The sequence below is a fragment of the Peromyscus californicus genome, unplaced genomic scaffold (genome assembly GCF_007827085.1).
Source record: "Peromyscus californicus insignis strain IS unplaced genomic scaffold, ASM782708v3 Scaffold_7__1_contigs__length_154581171, whole genome shotgun sequence".
NCBI classification, from domain to species: Eukaryota; Metazoa; Chordata; class Mammalia; order Rodentia; family Cricetidae; genus Peromyscus; species Peromyscus californicus.
In genome coordinates, this window is record NW_026294595.1 from 78,030,629 (window position 1) to 78,051,917 (window position 21,289).

The 21,289-nt window shown below is 42.2% G+C and overlaps 1 protein-coding gene across 2 annotated transcripts; it reads left to right on the forward strand.

Annotated features, from left to right (window-relative positions):
• Positions 1-121: 121 nt before the first annotated feature.
• On the forward strand, positions 122-20,893 carry Apip (APAF1 interacting protein). Of its 2 annotated transcripts, XM_052726053.1 has the most exons (7): positions 122-297; positions 10,916-11,016; positions 15,188-15,236; positions 16,702-16,819; positions 17,516-17,651; positions 19,818-19,985; positions 20,714-20,893. In XM_052726053.1, the coding sequence occupies exons 1-7, from the start codon at positions 244-246 to the stop codon at positions 20,811-20,813; spliced, it is 726 nt and encodes a 241-aa protein (XP_052582013.1). In that variant the 5' UTR covers positions 122-243; the 3' UTR covers positions 20,814-20,893. The 2 variants fall into 2 exon arrangements, with proteins under 2 accessions (XP_052582013.1, XP_052582014.1); XM_052726054.1 differs by lacking the exons at positions 122-297; positions 15,188-15,236.
• The last annotated feature ends 396 nt before the right edge of the window (positions 20,894-21,289 follow it).

A 21,289-nucleotide genomic window follows, 5' to 3' on the forward strand; every position in this document is an offset into this window, starting at 1 on the left:
GCGCTCCGCACCTTAGGACTCGAGGAACAGCCTTCCTAGCACCGCCTCCATGTCCTTCATGGACACGCCCTCTGGCAGGTCTGCGCCGGCGCAGGTTCTCCCAATAGGCGAGGCGCTCTCAGATCCAGCCTCTCGCTCTTGCTCCGCCCCCAGGCTGCCGGCTCAGCCGCTGAATAGCGTTTGTGCGGTACGCTTAGGCCTGCAAAGAACGAGCGGCGGATAACCGAGCGGACTGTCAGAACCATGTCTGGCTGTCACGCTCAAGGAGACTGTTGCTCGCGGCCATGCGGCGTGCAGGTAAGGACAGTGGTCTACGGCACGCGGGGTGGCGCTTCAGGCGCTCCGGATGCCTGATCCCCAGCCCAGTCCGCGCCAGTCCGAGGTCCCTCCTTACCCCTAAGTAGGGCTGCTCAACCTGAACTGTCCCGGCCTGTCTTACTTGACATTATGAAGAAGGAGATCATGGAAATGATTCTTCTTTAGGAAAAATGAGCCCGCAAGGTGCATGGGTTTTTCTTTCAGTTAAGCATGCCACAGTCTTATGGCATGCCTTCTACGTGCTATGAAAATGGTGAAGAACAGAACTAGAAGAATAAATAGTTTCGATACTATGTGATAAGCCACGAAATTACCTCCTTTTATTAGCCTTTCTTCGGGCCAAAGGTCTCAATTAAAAATAAAACACAGGAAACTTTTAGTGCAGATCATTTGTCAACCATTACTGTTCTTGAATAAGTGGCTTTTCCCAAATTCATGAAGAAAACCTTGAAGTTAGGCAAGATTGAGAGGGAGATCTTGCATGTACGACACAGGTCATTGGTGGCCATCCCTAGGCAGGTGTACGAGAAAAGTAAAAGCAATATATCAGAATCATTGCTAAGATGTCTTGATAGCAGAAGTGTTTTATGTCCCCAGATTAGTAAATCTTGGTGAAGGTCATCATAGACATACAGATTTTTTTTTCATCCTAAATATTTTGCCAGATTGGCAAGATAAGCTGCGATCCAAGAGCTGTGATTGAGTTTACCAAGACAGAAAGTAGCCACACACAAAAAAAGAAGCTGAAAGTATTTTTTATAAACAGAAAAAGAGGAAGGTAGTTTTTGTGATTCATGAAAAATGTTACGAATACTTAGCATTTTAGATTGACTCAGATTTTGAGGAAACCCAACAGATAACTCTAAGGCCACCTTGACTGGACATCCTATCACATGTCCCTAGCATTTTCTTGCTGTTTGGAGGTATGGGCTCATCATTAAATTCTGCTTTTTTGAAGGAAACTAGAAAGTCACATTTTGTACGAAATCTCTTGATTTAAAAATATTGCTTGGTTTCTAAGTATTGCACAGATCAAAGAAACAACTTGCTGTAAGTCTGGTTTGGTCCATGTCCTAGTCAGGGATACTATCACTGTGGTGAAACATCATGACCAAAGCAACTTGGGGAGGAAAGTGTTTATTTGGCTTACACTTCACATCACTGTTCATCATTGGAGGAAGGCAGGACAGGAACTCTAACAGGGCAGGAACCTGGAGGCAGGAGCTGATTGATGCAGAGGCCATGGAGGGGTACTGCTTATTGGCTTGCTCCTCATGGCTTGCTTAGCCTGCTTTCTTATAGAACCCAGGACCATCAGTTCAAGGATGGCCCCACCCACAATGGGCTGGGCCCTCCCCCATCAATTGCTAAGAAAATGCCCTGCATTGATCTCATGGAAGCATTTTCTCAATGCAGGCTTCTCCTCTCAGATGACTATAGCTTCTATCAAGTTGACATCAAACTAGCCTGCACAGACACCTAACTGCTTTTTCTCATGGTTAATTTATATGTCTTTTTTTTTTTTTTTATTTTGGTTTTTCGAGACAGGGTTTCTCTGTGTCGTTTTGGTGCCTGTCCTAGATCTTGCACTGTAGACCAGGCTAGCCTCGAACTCACAGAGATCCGCCTGGCTCTGCCTTCTGAGTGCTGGGATCAAAGGCTGCTACCACCACCCGGCCTATATATCTTTTAAGACTTATCTACATGTTACCTGCTTGGAAGTCTTCCCCAGCAGGGCATAAAACAAGCTAGCATAGTCCACAAGATACAAGTTTGAACCCTTTGATATAATGATAGAAGGCTTTTCTTAATGTAAGAAATGTGATCTTAGTTTGTCCAGTGTTTATTGAGCAAAACACTATAGTAGGTATAACTTACCAAGAACATGTTTCTTACTCCTTAGAAAGCCAAACCTGGGGAGAAAACCCAGGAAGGCATCACTTTTATTTTTTTATTTTGCCTTATCTATCATGGTCTCCTATATATAGTGACTGTAAGGTTAGATTTCGTTGGATCTGACCCAGATTGTTCTTTTGCGTCAGAGATAATCAGGAAAGTTATTAACAACACGCAGCACAGCAGAGTTAGAACAGAGACACAGCAGAATTCCCCCTCTTACAGGGTTCTGAAAAAGAGAGAAGGCCCATGTAGTTAATGAGTAGTAGATGTTTGCAGTCAGTTTGCCTCTGATTTCCTGGACTGAGGAGAGGGAAAACATTTGTCCCTCTCTGACTTCAGAATCACAGCAGAGTGCTTGTCATTTCACTATAGCTGTGAGGATGAGAGTCACTGTAGGGGCCTGCTAGCAACTAGGAGGTGGGGGTGGAGGCAGCTGCAGGAGGCCATGACTTAGTCTAAGATCTAGCAGTGACCGTGATTGATCTGTACTAACACTACAACCAAAGGCCATCTGAGTCCCTGCCTCCTGTTGTCCTTGATCTCAGCATTCCGCCAACCTTCACTCAGCCTACCCCCTGGCCATATCTGCCCTGACCAATCCCTATCTGTTCATTACACACGCTTTTCTTTCTCATACCTCTCTGAGTATCCTTTACACTATATGGCAACTAGTGCCTTTCCTTGATTATCTCTTCCCCAAGCTGCTGAGAACTTATAAGAGGGAAGGCTAGGTCAGCTCTCTGAAATGGTGAATCTACACACATGATAGTGTCCTGCCCTGGGTGCTGTCCCTCTGGGGAGCTGCCTTTTGTGCTGTTTTAGGTGGCTAGTCCAGAACCTTACAGTCTCTCTTCATCATCTTCAACAGGCTCCAGGCCTGTTGCCCCTGAAATTGCAATGACAGGAAAAGCTGTTAGATATAAACTTTTCAACTTTAATTTCTTTTTTCCATCTACAGTATAATTTAAAAGTAAAGGAGTGGGGATCTATAGCCGTATTGCCTGGATTCAAATCTTGGCTCTGCCATTAGTATCTGGTATAGTCTTAGACAAGCTCATCTTTTAGTATAGTAGGGTTGGAATTATTCCATACAGTTTTAACAGTCACAGAATAAGCACCCAATAAATGTTGGCAATTCCTATTGTTGATGGTATCATATATTTACATGTGTCTTCATTCTTCCCCTGGTTGAAGGCAATTACCTCCCTGTTCTCCTAATCTCTTCCCCCGCACAAGAGAACCTGTCTATTAGGCCATAGCTCTCCTATGCCTTCAGTCTCTTCTTGTCCTCTAACTCTGCCTCTTAGCATATGCTATCATTTGGATGTGGAATGTCCCCAGAGGCCTATATGGTAAAGGCTTATCCCCTAGGTCTACACCATTTGGAGGTAGAAGCACCTGTACAAAGTGTACAAGGTGGGGACTAGCTCGAGATCCTTGTGTCATTGGCCATGTGACCCCAAAGGGCACGGTACACCCTTTGTACCTTCTCTCTCTTTTTCCTCCTGGCCATTAGGTAAGCCATCTGAGCTACCATGTTCCCGTTACCATGAATACCCTGCACCCCAGCAAAGGCCTAAGTAGTAGACCCAGCTAATCATGGACTGGAACCTGGAATATGGGGCCAAAATAAACCTTTTCTCACATTAATTATCTCAGGTATTTTGTTACAGTGTCTGAAAAATGATTACTACTACATGTAATAGGAAACTGTTTGTATTGACTTTTCCAGTCTGTTTCCTTGTCTAGGACTCCCCACCATAGCAACATTACTGAAAGAGTCTTTAGAATTTTATGCCTGCAAATGTCACTTACTTCTAAATGAAGTAAATGAAACCCACTTTGGTCTGGCTTCCAAATCCAGTTCTTCAAAGTATTTGTTACTTAGGGGGGCAGCAAGATGACTCAGTGGGGAAAAGTACTTGCTGCCAAACCTGACAACCTGAGTTCTGTCTCCAGGACACACATGGTAAGACAGAACCAATTCCTGCAAGTTGTCCTCGGACCACCCAGGTGTCACACACACACACACACACACACACACACACACACACACACACATAACTGAATAACAATTTTGAAAAATGTTCCTTAGGGTAATTAAGGCTAACTAAATTTGCAGACACTCTTGGGCCTCATGAAACCTTCAGCCAGAACCCTGCTGTGCTTCCAAGGAGCTGAATGTCGTTAGGGAATATGCCACACCTATGCTCATTAGTCTCCCATCATCCTGATTATGTCACCCTCCAAAGGGTCCTTACACTGCCAACAGCACTTCTGTTTTCCCCAGCAGTCTCTACTGGGGAAAAGCAGCCCCCTCCCCACAGTGACTACTTTTACCTTTATGTGCATCTCTTGTTGCTCCTGGTGCTTGAGGTCGGGATCAGATATTTCCAGGTTCTTCACTTCTTATTCAAGCAATTGAAATAAAAGTCCACACTGATTTGCAAAAGTCCCCAGGAAATGTTGAAGCAAAGCAATAGAAAAGATCAGAACACACTACAGTGGAGTGATGTTCCTGTGCATGAAGATTCTCAAGGACCCAATTATCAGGCTTCCTTTTCCAGAGTTGGGGGAGATTTGTTACTAAGGGGCATATGAGGGTGGCTCAAATGATTGACAAGTTGGATGATGTCATTTTTCTACTGTGCGTGCCCTTTAGCTTCCTCACTCTTAAGTTTTTCAATCTTCCAAATCCATTTCCGGTGTCACTTCTGCAATTTCACCTCTGAAGTATTTCATGGCCTTCTGGTCTTGGCTTTCATGCTCACCACCCTTCAGTGTCTTTTCTCCACTACTGTAGTCAGGTGTCTGGAGGCAGGGTATGAGGGCTGGGGAGATGGCTCAGTGAGCTCAGTAGCCACTGAAGCATGCCAGCCTAATTTGGATCCTCAGCGTCCACGTACAAGTTGCATGAGGTGGCCACATTCCTGTAACGCTAGCCCTGGAAGGGAAGATGAAAGGATTATTCCCAGGACCTGCTGGCCAGTTAGGCTAGCTGAAACAGTGGCCTCCAGGTTCAGAAAGAGAGACCCTGTCTCAAAAATAGATGGGGAGATGACTCAGTGGTTAACAGCATTGACTGCTCTTCCAGAGGACCTGGGTTCCATTCCCAGCACCCATGTGGCTTATAACCATCTGTAAGTCTGGTTCCAGTGGACCCAATGCCCTCTTCTGGTCTCTGTGGGCACCAGGCATGCAAGTAGTGCAAGACATATATGCAGGCAAACACCTATATACATGAGTAAATTTTCAACGTTTCAAAGAGGCAGATATTCCCTGCCTCCCCACTCCATCCACAGAACCTAATTTGTAGACAGTCCCCTCTCCTGAGTTCTCCCCGTCTGCCTGCACAGCACAGTCACATCACCCTTCATGAGCTCAAGCACCCTTCCTAACTCCTTTCCTCCCTATCTCTAGCTTCTACTGCCAGTATGCCCCACCCATTTTGTATTATACATTACCCTCCCATAACTGTCAAGTTCTTTACTAGATTAAGCTCCTCAGAGTGGATCTTATCTTACTATATTTCTTTCTTCAGGGCCTGTCATGTATTTAGCACTCAGGGTTTGTTGAGTGAAGGAGTGAAGTACATAATAAATGCCAGGAAACAAGTGCAGAGAGCACGGCTGTCACACAGAACTGGAGGGAGGGAGGGCGGCTGCATTTTGCTTGAGTAAAAGCTAACCAGCAGCGTTTGAGAGAGTTGCAACAGCTGGAGATCCAGCATGAGCAGGAACAGCATGAAGAAAACTGTATTCTTGCCTGAGAAGAAACATAGCTTAGTTACCTGTTGCTATACAGCAAACCACCACAAAGTTTAGCGGCTGAAAACGGCACTGATTGTGTCCCATAGAAGCTCAGGGTTGGGAATCTAGGAGCAGCCGAGCTGCGTTCTGGATCAGGGTCTCATGAGGCAGCGTTCAGGCGGTTGCCCAAGCAATAGACACAACAAGCATGGACCGCACAAGGAAGATCTGCTCTCCCAAGTGACTACTGTAGGCTGTGGTGGCCTTCTGCATGGGCTGGCTCTGCAAAGAACCAGTGATCCGAGAGAGAGAGAGAGAGAGAGAGAGAGAGAGAGAGAGAGAGAGAGAGAGATCCAAGATCCAGCACTGAAACCTCACATCTTATGGCCTCATTGAGAAGTGGCACAGTAGCCACTTTTGCTGTGGTCTGTTAGCACATCGGCCAGCCCTGCACCATGGGGGCAGACACCATCAGTGTGACTGTCAGGGTGCAGTGATCCCCAAGAGCTATCTTGTAACTGATTCTAACAGGAGTTTGACTAGAACTGAGGGACTTACATAAAACAATATGTGAAAAAAATACTTGAAAAGTAAATTAGGACATAAAGGGATGTAATGGCTCAAGGAAGTGGTATTTGAGCATTTGTTGATTTGAGGGACCAAGCTCAAGGATCAAAGTGCTGTGTTAGCTTAGTACTCATGGTAGGATGGAGGATGATCTGGAGGAGAAGAAAATACAGGCAAGGAGATGAAACAGGAAAAGCGTAACTTCTACCTCCAAATGTTAGTCCTGCGGAGATTTTTTTATTGGGACTACAAAGCGAGAACAATGAAAATATGAATTTTCCCCAATTAATTGCATTCAACTTAAAAGATTAGCCTTTCCTCTGACATTATTCTCCTCGCTATCTTTATGTTTAAAATCCACTCTTTTCTGAAGACAGTGATAGTGGAGAGTTAAATATAATTAGTGTCATTACTTGGCAACCACATGTCATTCCTTAAAATTAATAAAACTACCCATGGACCTGTGAGCTGAGTCAGTGGTAAAGCAATTGCTGCCTAAGCCTGTTGACCTGAGTTCATTCTCCAGAGCCCATGCAGAGATAGAAGGAGAGAAGGGACTCCAGGAAGTGATGCTTTGACCTCCACACGTGTGCCCCACCCCCAACTAACAAACAAAGAAAACTGGTGTTGAAATCCGGAAGTCTAGGAATCACTGATCCATATAAGGAAACCAGCACCCAGAAAGCATCCCTGGATCACATCTGGGCCCTTGCTTATGCTAATAAGCATGCTTTACCATCAAATGGCACCCCTCACCTGACAGTTTATGTGGTGTCAGAGTCTCCCAGGAAACCCTGGGTCCAGATACATGCTGGTGTTTTAAGGTGAAGGAAAAGCAAGGAGGGGAAATAAGTGGAGCCCCTGTTGGGCGTACCTAGGTGTTTCTGTGACAGTCAAGGCGAAGTTTCTTCAAAGCGGAACGAAAGCGTTTTACACTTCAGTGCCTGTAATATCTTCTGAATGTCACCAAGTCTGTGTCTGTTGCACCAGAGCTGCGTTTCTGTAAATAGTTCATTGTGGGGAGTCCTTAGCTTCATGTCATATAGTTACTGTGCTCACTGAAAGCCAGCTCTGACGACAGCTGACAGGTGCTGTTGGCATCCAGGGAGCGGTGGACACCAGCTAAGCCTTCCCTTGCCAGTTCGGAAGACAGCGTTTCCATGTTCACACTCTTGGGCCGCACAGGTTGAGTGACGGCACCTTCAGCAAAGGTGTCTTTACCAGGGTTCCATTACTTCCCTGTAATTATGTCTTGCTGATCTGAATGGCTGAGAGAGGTTCAGGAACTGTGCTGCCCTGTCGTCCTCATCGTCGTTATGCTGGAGCGGGAAGCTAGCTAATTGCTCTAATACTTCAGTACTGGGGAAAGACAAAAGGGAAGGGGCTCTGTAATAATAGACCGTTTTCTGTAATGTTTGCAATTTGTTGCGCAAATTTGGTCTTAATGATTGGAACACTGCAGGAGTCTTCCCATTAGCTGCATTTAATATGTAATTAAAATATCATTTATGTTCCCCCCAAAAAGAGGAAATAGTAAATTATATGGGGCATAGAAATTTTTGGCTAGTTTCCTTGAGAAAAGTTAAGAAATCCATTTTATTATTAACTTTAAGCAATTAATTTGTGTTCAAGAACTTTAACTCTTTAAAATGGAAGGAAGGCCGGGCGGTGATGGCGCACGCCTTTAATCCCAGCACTCGGGAGGCAGAGCCAGGCGGATCTCTGTGAGTTCGAGGCCAGCCTGGGCTACCAAGTGAGTTCCAGGAGAGGCGCAAAGCTACACAGAGAAACCCTGTCTCGAAAAACAAAAAAAAAAAAAAAAAAAAAAGTAAATAAAATGGAAGGGAGAAAGTATTGTGCCACACGGTTTTGTAGGGAGTGTTTTTACTGTAGAGACTTTAGAATTTTATTTTTAAATGCGTGTATATGTGTTCAGCTCTATGTGGTATGTGCACATGAGTGTAAATGCCCAAGGACTCCAGCAGAGGGTTTTGGGTCCTCCAGAACCGGAGTAACAAGAGCTTGTGAGCCACCTGACGTGGGTGCTAGGAGCTGAACTCCAGCCCTCTGCAAGAGGGCATGGGCCTTAACCTCTGAACCCTCACTCCAGCCCGTTTTTGTTATTTTAAAATGTGTGTGTGTGTGTGTGTGCGCGCACACACATGTGTATAGATAGGTGTACATGCAGGCGCCTAAGCAGGCCAGAGGCTTCAGTACCCACTGGAGCTGGAGCTAGAGGTGGTAGTGAGCCACTTGATGTGAGTGCTAGGAACTGAGTCTGGTCCTCTGCAAGAGCAATACATGCTCTTAACTGCTGAGCCATCCCTTCAGCTTTGTGTTATGTGTTTTATCTTCATTTTATCTCATTTTATTCCTCAACGTGTTCTCATTGAATGGCTGAGTAAAAGAGAGGCTCAGTGTCTTAGTTAAGGTTTCTCTTGCTGTGATAAAACCTGAAAAAAGCATCACGGGGAGGAACGAGTTAATTTCAGCTTACAACATGTAGTCCATCATCCAGAGAAGTCAGGGCAGGAATACAACGCAAGAACCTGGAGGCAGGAGCTGAAGCAGAGACTGTGGAGGATGCTGCTTCCTGGTTTGCTCCTCATGCTTTACACAACCCAGGACCACCCACCCAGGGCCAGCACCATCCACAGTGAGCTGAGCCACATCAATTGTCAGTAAGAAAATGTGCCACAGTGTTGCCCGCAGACCAGTCTGGTTGGGACATTTTCTCAATTGAGGTTCCCTCTTCTGAGATGACTCTAACCTGTGTCAAGTTAACATAAAAACTAGCCAGCACATCCAGCATCGTGTAAACAGTGAATTAGACATAATGTAGTTTGTCAGCCTTGCCAGCTCTTAAGACTGTGTTCATCTGAGCTTTACAAAATGTCTGGCTCTCTCCCATGCTCTCGGTTTTATGTTTTAAAGGCCCCTTCATCAACAATCATTCGTAATACTTACCTAAAACTATCTATATCTGTGTGTGTGTGTGTGTGTGAGAGAGAGAGAGAGAGAGAGAGAGAGAGAGAGACAGAGACAGAGACAGAGACAGAGACAGAGACAGACAGAGACAGACAGAGACACAGAGAGAGATGCAAGAAGAGAGAAGAGAGGGAGAGAGAATGAGAATCAGAAGCAAATTTGGGAAAGCACAATTTTAGCTATTTAGGATCCAGTCTGTTGAAAGAATGATTTTTCTCTGGCCTCAAGAATGATTAACCCCTTTACCCAGGGCCGAGGTCAGCCGTCCAGTTATTCCCTGTGCTTTCTCCATAGCAAGGGTTTTTTGTTTGCCTTTTCCTTGAGAATGCAGCCCACTGAGTCTTGAGTTTCTATGGGGATTTTCTGTGTGGTGCAAGTCTGAAGTATATCTCAGATTTCTAATGCCTGTCCAGATATCAGAATTGAAGCTCCGGGTCCCCGGGTCCCCAGAATTTTTTCAGGTGCCTTGAAGAGAATCCTGGCTTTGAGGTTCCCTGCTCCCAAGATGTCCCACTCTCATTTCTTTTACAACCCCTGTGAAATCCTGCTTTCCACTTCAGCAGTTTGTTTTGAAATATTTGTAAAAATGACTTAATCCGCAGTTCTTTATTTTCAAGGTAATGCTATATATCATACTGCCAAAATGAAGTTCATTGTACTTCTCTTTGTTTTTCTTTCCATTAATGTAAACTATTAAGAAAAAAATAGGAGGAAATAAATGACATCGTTTTTCTAAAGAGGTAATTATTGGAGTTACACGTATAAATGCGGCTTGATGTTTGCCTCAGCCTTTATTCATATGCTCCTTTAAACAAAGTGCCTTCATAGAAAAGAATCATGATTGCTTTTGAATAGGATTTGCTTATTGTTATTTGCTTGATTTTAGTTTTCATAGTGGGTGTTTATTATAATTGTAATAAGAGAAGATATTAAAATCATTTTGGAAAACAGAACATTTGTAAGATGAAAATAAAACTGAGCCAGCACAGACTGTTGGATAGATAACAAGGGTAGTGTCTCATGTATGGTGTTCTAGTGTGCTGTTCTGTGTGAATAACTTTCCCGTGTAGCCTGAAGCATGTTCCTTTTAACTAGGTTCCACTGTCTTTCTCTTGACACGGGTGTCATAGACCCCTGGCATTTCCCTGCCTTATTCTTACAGCTTGTTCCATAGCATTAGACTATAGATCCCTACACTGGCCAATCCCAGGTTGCCAAATAACTAAGTCAATCCCTTTTCTAAATGTTAAGGGCAGAATGTGTTTGTTTCCTTAACTACCTCTTTTCTTAGGTAGATTTCCTTGAATGTCCTTAAGTTGGTTTCTTGTTAGAAATGCCTGATAGAATACACAATTTAAAGAGTCTATTTAAAAAGTCATTCTCTTCTGTTTAAGGACAAGGAACACCCCAGATTCCTGATCCCAGAACTTTGCAAACAGTTTTACCATCTGGGCTGGGTCACTGGCACCGGAGGAGGAATTAGCTTGAAGCATGGGTAAGTGTCCAGTTGAGTTCAGCTCTGGTGTTCTCCATTTCAGCAAGCCATGGGCAGTATGGCCAAATCTAGCTGATAGTCAGTTTACCACAGATGGCGCGTCCAAACCCAGCTAATAGTCAGTTTAATGTGATACTGAAGCTGTTTACTTTCTAAATGATCTATGGATGTTTGCATAACCCAATGGAACCAAGGAGCAGAAGCAATAAGCATAATAAGCTTTTGGATCCCAGTTACTAATTGGAATAATTTGATTCTCTCTCTTTGGATTACTGAAGATAGGTAACAGTCCAGCAAGTATGTTCATATTTCTGGACTTTTATACTGTTCTCTAGACAGTCGAAGATTTATTTCAAAAGTTCAGAGACATATTTTGAAGTCACTTAAATATAGATTATTAATCTTTAAAAATTCAAAAACCCATGTTTACTGAGTTCAGAAACAAGCCATGTACTATTCTAAGCAGAAATATCATGATTAATGGGCATAGCACCTGCTGATATTTCCTCCTTTGAGGCACTGTATTTAAAATAGAAAGAAGGAATCGTTTTCCAATGCTCATTGGATTCAGGGATGTCTTGTCTTCAAGCAGATGAGGAATAGACACAGCGCTGGTAATAACTCTCAAGGTGGTGAAGCCTCATTCTCCTGAGGCTTCCTGAAGTAGGACTAATGTGTTCCTCCTGAAATATCATATGAATATTGCTGTCTGGAGGCTGAGTGTTAAACTGAGTGACGGAGCTTTATTTCTATATTCCAATTCACCTTTTTTCCTTAGCAGAATTGGGCTATTAAAACATTTATATGTTGAGTATGTGTGCACATGATACGTGTGTGTACATATGCATGTGTATACATGTGTGTGTACATATATATATGTAGATACACACACACACACACACACACACACACACACACACACACACATATATCTCCGAAGGAGTCTGCAGTTCATAATAGTAAATGGATTGTAAAATAAAATCAGAACATTTTAAACACAAGGAATTTTATTACATCCCACAAGATGATGATTTTGTAATTTCATCTGCTTCAAATTACAATGTAATTCATGAAATATTGATTCAATAGTGGGAAGTAGCAAAAGGTACCTTAGTGAACAGTTTGTCCAGTTGTGACTAGAAGGTCCTCTCAGAGTCCAGATGCAGCGTGTTCCCTGCTGGGCCCACACGCCCATCTGTGCCCACCTCACCATCAGTCACCCCAGCTGCTAATGTGTCAGTTCAGCGTTGTGCAGACGTTCAGGTGGTTTGACCTAAGTTTTCAAGTTGTCGGCTTCACAATGTACCTGAAACTATTAATAATTTGTTCCTGTTCCACTTTTCTATTTAAAAGTTGAGTGCCTGTATTTTACTGATGTATGATTTATAATAAACCAAGTTCTAAATGTATTTAGTTAACTACTGTTTATTTTCATGTGCAGAGAATGGTTTTTGTGCATAACAGAGCTCCTACCAAACTGAGCTAAAATAGTCATTTCTCTGTGTGTGTGTGTGTGTGTGTGTGTGTGTGTGTGTTAAAATGAGTAAAATGAAAACTTGAAAGAGACTTTTTTAAAGCAAGAAATTGTAAAGGACTTCTCTTTCTAGAAAAACTTTACTATTCTACACACTGATTGTGTGTGGCCAACATAAACCATTTATTGGCACATCTCTTAATATGTCATGGCTTTTATAGCACTGCAATCAATTTATAGGAAAGTTGCATCATGTGCAGTTTTTCCTTATTTTTAATGGACAGGGAGCTCCCCCTAGAGGCCACAACTGGGAAGAAGCAAAGCTTTAAGGCATGGTTTGGCTTTCAGTTTGGGCTTACAGACTAAAATGGGTCTTTTTAGTAAAATACTGAATGTTATCCCTAACATTTAAATGATTTTATGAGTCCCCATTACTCATCTTCATGTTTCTGGTAATAGTTTTGTCTTCTGTGTCTGACTTTTGGTGCAAATAAATTTGAAAAGACTTATAAATACAGTAGATAATGTTCTAGAATCATACAGACAATAAAGTCCTGGGGAATATAAAACTACTGACAGATTTCAAGATTTGGCTGATACTACTCCAGCTTACATGACTGTAAGGATATATGTGTGTGTGTTGCGCGTGTGTGTGTGTGTGTGTGTGTGTGTGTGTGTGTGTATGTGTGTGTATGTGTATACACACACATATATACATACACACACATGTATATGACAGCGAGGACATGCATAGGGATTGAAAGTGAAGACACACATAGGAGTCATCAAAGTAATTCCAGGACACTGAGCAGCCATGGCCTTTAGGCTTGGTCTGCGATGTTTAGATTTACCATTTCCTATTTTCATTGATATGTGCCAGCCTAAGCTTGTTGCATGCTGTTAGAATCACATTTGATAAGCACATATTGTAGATGAGCTATTGAGACATAATATCTCAGTGATCTCTAATGACCAGAGGGTGAGTAACAGTAGACACATCTGAACACAGATGTGGTAGGGACTCTTATTTGTCTGTCCTTTTGTCTGTCTGTCCTTTTGTTTGCCGTAGAGTGAAAGAGCACGGAGCATAGAGAAATAAACTCCAGAATTCATTCTCTGGAACTTCCAAGTTCTTTCTATTTGTGGCTTATAGAATCAAGCACACATTTTCCTTCAGTCTTTTGTGTGTTATCTCCTAAAACAGAAGCTGTCACTTTTGTATTTTTTCCATATTTCTCTTTCTGTGTTGGTATTGCTGTCAAAAACTTACTTAGCTCATCTCTGAATTGCTCGAAGTTGACGGGAGTCTAAATTCCCATTTCCAGAGACAACAGTCCAAGCAGACTTAGCACAACTAGACCCTCTTCTCTGATCCCCAGGTTGGCGAGGATCTGGGACTTCTGGCTCTGGAGGGAGGGCTGCCACACTGTTGTTCATACAACAGAGACTGAGCACTGCTGAGCTTCGGGACACCTAATGGAGGCGTGAGCTCACTGCTTCCTGAGTTCTGCTCACCTATCGGGCATTCATCTAGACCTTAGTTTACCAAGAGACTCCCGCTTCCCTGACCCGCCTGTCAGTTCCATGTCCGTACATTTTGTAGTGCCCATTTTGACAGCTTCATATAGGCCATCCTCGTTTTCACTTTGAAGCTTTGATATTTGTCTTTGTGCATTTCTGCCTGTGTGGTAAAAGCTAGAGTCCCGGTGCTTATGTTCCCTTGGTTTCCGGTTTTGTGGCCGCTCATTAATGTGCTCTGGAACTGAAACTGATAAGTGAGGAGAAGTACCTTTCTATGAGTGGAGAGAATGGGGAGGATTTGGGAATTATGTTGCAAGTCACATTTGACAGCACCATAGAGGACCTTGTGGGAAATGGTACAGGGTGTAGATCTCAGCCTAACACTTATAGCAAAAATCATCTCTCTCTCTCTCTCTCTCTCTCTCTCTCTCTCTCTTTCTCTCCCTGTGTTTATTTTGTTTCAGATATTTTGCTCACTGCATATCCCACGCTGGTCTTGAACCCATGATCTTCTCTGCTCAGCCTCCTGAGTCCTGTGATTATAGGCATATGCAACCACACTCAATACCCTACTTTCATCTCTAACTTTTTGTGATCACTTAATTGCCAAATAATTTTCAAGATTTGCATGCCTATCATAGAGGAAATTCTGAGTGTTAATGCTGTAATTTAGCAAACTGTCCACCAGAGGGCTCTGAGCTTCATGACTTCATGCAATAAATTTGAACCTCATTCTTTACAATGCAAAAAAAAAAAAAAAAGTTCTCAGTCAGGCATATATTTTGCCTGATTTTAAAGTTAACTATATTTTACATAGGATACTGAAATTCTGTTCATTCATGCCAAAAGTGCTAAATAATTAACATACTCAAATTTACCTTTCCTCTAGATAGTGGTCTTGCTACCATAATTTTTTTTTTTGCCCGGTGAAAAGAAATACATATATGTGAAATCAGGAAAGACAAAAGCAACTACCACGAGTTCTCTTAGGCCACTGGTGTTTCAAAGTCGCTTAGAACTCATTCTGTGCACCCTAACTCCTTCACTCAACCAAGCAGCCGTTTGGGGCTTGGTGCATAAAGGACATTATTGCTTATACTGCAAGGATACACTTTATTTGTTCAAAACCAGAAGTTGAGCCAAACAAAAACCAATTTCTATATTTTGTGTTGCCAGCGATGAAATCTACATTGCTCCCTCAGGCGTACAAAAGGAACGCATTCAGGTACGCTAAGGATCCTTCCTAAGCCTCTGTCCCCTCCTTAACCGCCATCCCATGAAGTGGGATTGCTTCTAAAATGTTAGGTTAGTTTTGAAGGGTGGTTCTGTTGTGATCATTTCAATAGCTAATCAACAAACATTCGCTAAGTAACTATTAAATATTTGTTGAGTGATTATGAAATGTTTTTTAAGGTGGCAAGTATCTTCCACGTATCCAGCATGTTTTTTAAACTCTCATCGGGGCTGGAGAGACGGCTCACTGGTTAAGAGCACTCACTGCTTTTGCAGAGGACCTGGGCTTGGTTCTCCGTTCTCACCCACACAGTGACTCACAACTGCCTGTAACTCCAGTTGCAGGGCATCTAAAGCTCCTCTTCTGACCTCTGAGGGTACCAGGTATGCACATGGTGTACGTACATGCATGCAGGCAAACATAAAAATAAATAAATCTTCAAAATCTCACTCAGAAAACTGTAGCAGGCAGCGGTGAGTAGCGCGCCTCATCCCTCCGTTTTTAGATCAGTGAGCTGGTCCTACTGATAGGTTCAGGTCACACAACTGATTCACATTTTCAATTGTAAAGCTATTCCAATTTAAAGTGAGGAAATTCATTTATTGTTTTTCAAAAATTTGAGAAGTGGCATTTTAGATCAATGCTAGAATAATACCCCAAATCTAACCAAATACATAAAACTTTGATCAATTGCAAGAAAAAAGAGCAGTTGCTCTCTTAATGAAAGTTTATATTGTAGTCTGTGGTAAGCCCTGGCATTTAGAAGTTGCAATCAGAACTATGCAGGCATTACTAAGAAAAAGCTAGGTCAACACACTCCTGAAACTTGAAGAATAACATCATTACTAAGTTTCTTAAGGGATAAGAAAGTTCTAACATCCATCTGGGTCTGTTGATTTCTTTATGTGGTTTCCTGGAAAAGTAGATGTGAAATAGGCCAAAGTCTGTGAACTGACAGCAGCATCATTACATCCATAATTGTTACTACACCCGATCTTAGCCTTCAAACTCTAAAAGAAACTGATTTTTTTTAACTCTCAAGAAAGTTTTTGATAGTATAAACTTTATTTTTTTATTTTATTAGTTTGTATCAGCGTTTTGCCTGCATGAATATATCTGTACCATGTGCATGCAGTTCCCATGGAAGCCAGAAGAGGGCATCAGGTCCCCTAGGACTGGAGTTAGATGTTTGAGAGCTGCCATGTGGGTGCTGGGTACCAAACCCAGGTCCTCTGGAAGAACTGTCAATGCTCTTAACCACTGAGCCATCACTTCTAGTCACATTCATTATAAAACTTTACATTTTTTTTCCTAAAATTTTGGGGAATCAAACATGAATGTTTAATTTGAATGTTAAACATGTTTGCACATGAGTATACTGTATAAGTATGCCAAGTAGAGACATTTTAATTGTCATTTTTAAGACTTTCTTTTCTTTTTCTCTCTCTTTAAATAGCCAGAAGATATGTTTGTTTGTGACATCAATGAACAGGACATAAGTGGGCCTCCAGCATCTAAAAAGCTAAAAAAAAGCCAGTGTACTCCTCTTTTCATGAATGCTTACACCATGAGAGGTATGCAGAAAGTTGTTGGTCTAAAGAACATTTGCAGAGTTGACCTCACTAAATAATAGTCATTATGACTTTAGTTACCAGCTCACAAGTATCTTAAGACCTACAAGCATTTCTCTCATCAGCCTCTGAAGAAGGTCCATTGTTATTCCACTTCCTGTTAGTTCCTCTCAACTTGAAAGTCACCTGGAAAGAGGAGCTTCAGCTGAGGAATTGCCTCCATCAGACCGGCCTGTAGGCAGGTCTCTAGGGACATTTCTTGATTAATGACTGATGTGGGGGGTGAAGCCCCCTGTGGATAGTGCCCCTGCTGAGTAGGTGGTCCTAGATTGTAGAAGGAAGCAGGCTAAGCAAGCCCTGAGAGCCAGGCAGGCAACAGCACTCCTCTTTGGCCTCTGTTTCAGTTCCTGTCTCCAGGTCCCTGCTGAGTTCCTGCCCTGACTTCCTGTAGTGGTGGACTGTGATCCAGGACGTGTATGCCACAAACCCTTTCCTTTCCCAGGTTGGCTTTGGTCAGCATTCCGTCACAGCAACAGAAACTGACTAGGACACTTCTTAGCCACCACCCTTTTTCCCTACGGCAGAAATGTTAAGTCCATAATGAAACTTATGCATACATAATGTGCGTAGGTATAGATGTTGGTTTTCTCTTAAAGACCTAAGTTCTCTTCACTGAGCAGCTGCCTCTTCATCCTGCAGGAGCAGGCGCAGTGATTCATACCCACTCTAAGGCTGCTGTCCTGGCCACCCTTCTGTTTCCAGGACGGGAGTTTAAAATTACACATCAAGAGATGATAAAAGGAATAAGGAAATGTACCTCAGGAGGGTATTACAGGTATGATTGTATTATTAAATTATTTGGCTTGCATTTTTTTCTTCTCTTTGATAAGTCAGGCCACGATCTTTTTATAATGAGGTACAGTGGGATCTGTGTTCAGTAATACCCTACTTAACAATGTACTTTCAGATGCGTTCTCAGTAACACAGCTTCCTCCTCCCTTCCCCAGCCAGGGTGAATTATTAGCAATATGAATAATGGAATGTTTGCTCCATTAAAATGAACAGAAGTCTTGGCTAGAATTTCTATCAAGATGGGCAAGGGTAGCCCCTGTTTTCAGCACTGAGAAAGCAAGATCTCACTTCCATTTTGTCTTCAGGAAGCTTGAACTGGACTACCATTAAATTTTATATTGATTTAATGTATTTCTAGAATATGCTCCTGATTATAAAAACTTCCTATTCATTTTAATTAGATAAATTACTGTATTTCAGAATTTGTGATGTGGGTGACATAAAAGTGTAGAACAATGACCTTCTTTCTAAATTTAAGTAAGTCCACCAGCCTGCAAAAATGTAGCCATTATTCATAAATCTAGACTTGAATGGCTTGAAGAAACAGGTTCCCAGTGTCCAGGTACAAGCTGAGCCTTGCTTTTAGTTGGTAGCATTTTTCTGAACCTTCACCCTTCCTGGTTTCCGATGGGGCCTGGTTCCCCCTCCCCTTCACAGGAAAGTGCTTCCTGTTACTAAAGACACCACAGCGGTGTCTTACTGTGACTGCAGGGAACAGGTTGGGTGTGTTTAAACCAGTGTGCTGAAAGTTCATCTCATTTGATTTCCTATTTATTGTGTGCCTAGCACCTTCCTCGGCACTATGAAAATTATGGACAAAAGATAAAACACTCGAGTATGTGCTGAGAACTTGAGAGGCCCTGCTTCAGTCCTCAGCAACAGAGCTAAGCAAAACAAAGTCAGCATTGAACTCCCCTCCTTACCAGGTGAGGTGAGCGTGTGTTACTGTAGCTGCCGTCCATTTTGGAAGCAGCATGCCTCTGCTAGAGTACAGAGGATACTGAGAGTCAATCAGAGGATTTCCATGGCTCTGTTTCGTATTTAACTTGTGAGGATCAGTGTCATGTTGGTGAAATGATGGATGCTTTGAATTTGTTTTCTGGTCTCACTGTGCTTATTTTGCACCTGGATATATTTCTGACTGTGTGGTGAATGCTATAGGAAAATAAGTCTGTGGCTCTTCTGGCTAGTTTCAGGAAAGATGTGAGCCCAGCAATTCACTCCTTCTACACTACGGTTTTGTATAATTACTTCTGTCTCAACTACAGTGGAGTCACGGGCAAGTCCATACTACTACAATAATGGTTGCCCAAATTGTTAATCACAAGATAGCTGCTTAGTCCCAGCCTGTCTTTCAGATAACACTTTGAGCATTTCTGCTACGTTTACTCACTGCTTTGGTGAAAAGGCAGTGTGAGGAAAACCATGTACAATGGAACACTTGTCTGAGTTGTCACTGGTGACAAGTGACCTCAAGAACAGACCTAGTTTTACTTGTGGTAAAGTTGCTTACTTGAACATTATTACATTCTGACTTTAACTCATGAATTTACTGAGGAAAAAAAAGTAGAAACAGAAGTTCTAATGCAGCAGGTTTGAGATTATTCTGAAAGGATTTTCATAACCCTGATGGTAATTGTTGCTAGATGGTTCTTTCTATCCTGGTGCCACAAACCACACCTGCATTGATTGGTTTGCCTGTCAAGACATTTTGGTATTCTGCAGAGATGAAGCACAGTGATTTTTATATTGGGGAATATTCCTACTATGTAATATATAGTTCAGTGTTTCATCTCTTCTACCCTTCTGTGTGTGAGGTGTATCATTTCCTATCTCATGTTTAAAATGTTCTGATTATCTTTGCTTCAAGGAAATGCTTGTATGATCTTGGTTTCTTTGTTAGGTTCTGCTATACTGTACAAAGTTCTGCCTTTTAAACTCAGGGCTGCCTGCCAAATTCCAAAGGTATCTCTTGGTATAGATGTTTATACAAGATCTACAGAATAACTTGCAACATCCTGTTTTGAAGTTGAAGACGTGGAGTGCTGTTTAGATATAAATTTAGAGTGTCCAACTGGTTACTAACAGGAAGAATTGCAATAGAATATTGAAGTTTTAGTGGAAGCAAATGTCTCGTTCTGTCTTGCAGATATGATGATGTGTTAGTGGTACCCATTGTCGAGAACACTCCTGAAGAAAAAGACCTCAAAGAACGAATGGCTCGCGCCATGAATGAGTACCCAGATTCCTGTGCAGTGCTCGTCAGGCGTCATGGGGTGTACGTGTGGGGAGAGACGTGGGAGAGAGCCAAAACCATGTAAGACTGAATCCGAGAATAGTTGGTACAAATCGCACTCAGAAATGTGAAAATGAACTTAACACGCTTTAGGATTAAAATGAAATACAAGTTTTTCATGTGTTTGTTGGTCAACTGGTTTCAGCTTCAATCTGTCATTGTTATTTATAGGGACCTGATTTTTACTCTGTTGAATCATCAGGAAGTGTTGACTAGGTCAACTCTGATTTAGGAAGGCACTGTGAAGTTTGCTACAGAGGAAAAGAGTCACAGATCTTAAATAATTTAACTTTTATTTAAAAAATATAGCACATGCTGGGCAGTGGTGGCACATGCCTTTAATCCCAGCACTCAGGAGGCAGAGGCAGCCAGATCTCTGTGAGTTCGAGGCCAGCCTGGTCTACAGAGCAAGATCCAGGACAGGCACCAAAACGACACAGAGAAACCCTGTCTCAAAAAAAAAACGATATCTATATCTAGATATAGATATAGATATAGATACCACATAATAAAAAATATAACTTCATGTGAGTAGTATCTTTCCCGAGAAGTAAATGATGTAGTTGTACAATTCAGTGTGACTCCTTTGCATGTCTGAAAATTGTTGGGGTCAAAGTAGGAAATTTTGGTACAAACTCAGTAGCAAATGTAGCAACACAGCAAAGCTAATGCCGGGAGATGGGGTGCTGGGGACTGCTGGAAGCTCTCTCCTGACCCACTCAGTCCTTCCGCCTCCTCCTCCTCCGCAGGTGTGAGTGTTATGACTACCTGTTCGACATTGCTGTCTCCATGAAGAAGATGGGAATGGACCCAACGCAGCTCCCAGTCGGAGAAAATGGAATTGTGTGAGCCAAGTGGATGCCTAAGTATCTTCAAGGATAAAACAAACCTAATCATGCCTTAAATAAAACTTGACTGCTTTTAAATGAGTTGAAAATGTCCTTGATGCCACTAATTTGTCACTGAATACTACCAATGGTCACACTTAATCACTTCCACATTTAATATTTGCTTATATTCTTACAGCTTTAGGTGGCAGAGAGGCGGAATAAAAACTTTTTTGTTTGGTATTCTCTTATTTTAAAGCATGTAACAGCAAAATATTTGCCTTTCAGTTCATTCCTTTTGTATACACTCTTCGAAAATTCTTTTTCATCTTTAAAACACTGGTAAGAGTAGAATTCACTGGGTATTTTCCACTTAATTGTGGAATGAATACTTTCTTATTTTAATTAGATGCATAAAATTTATATGAACTATTAAGAGTAGTGTATCCTTCACACTTGTTATAAAAATAATCATATAGATTTCTCTTATAATCAGAC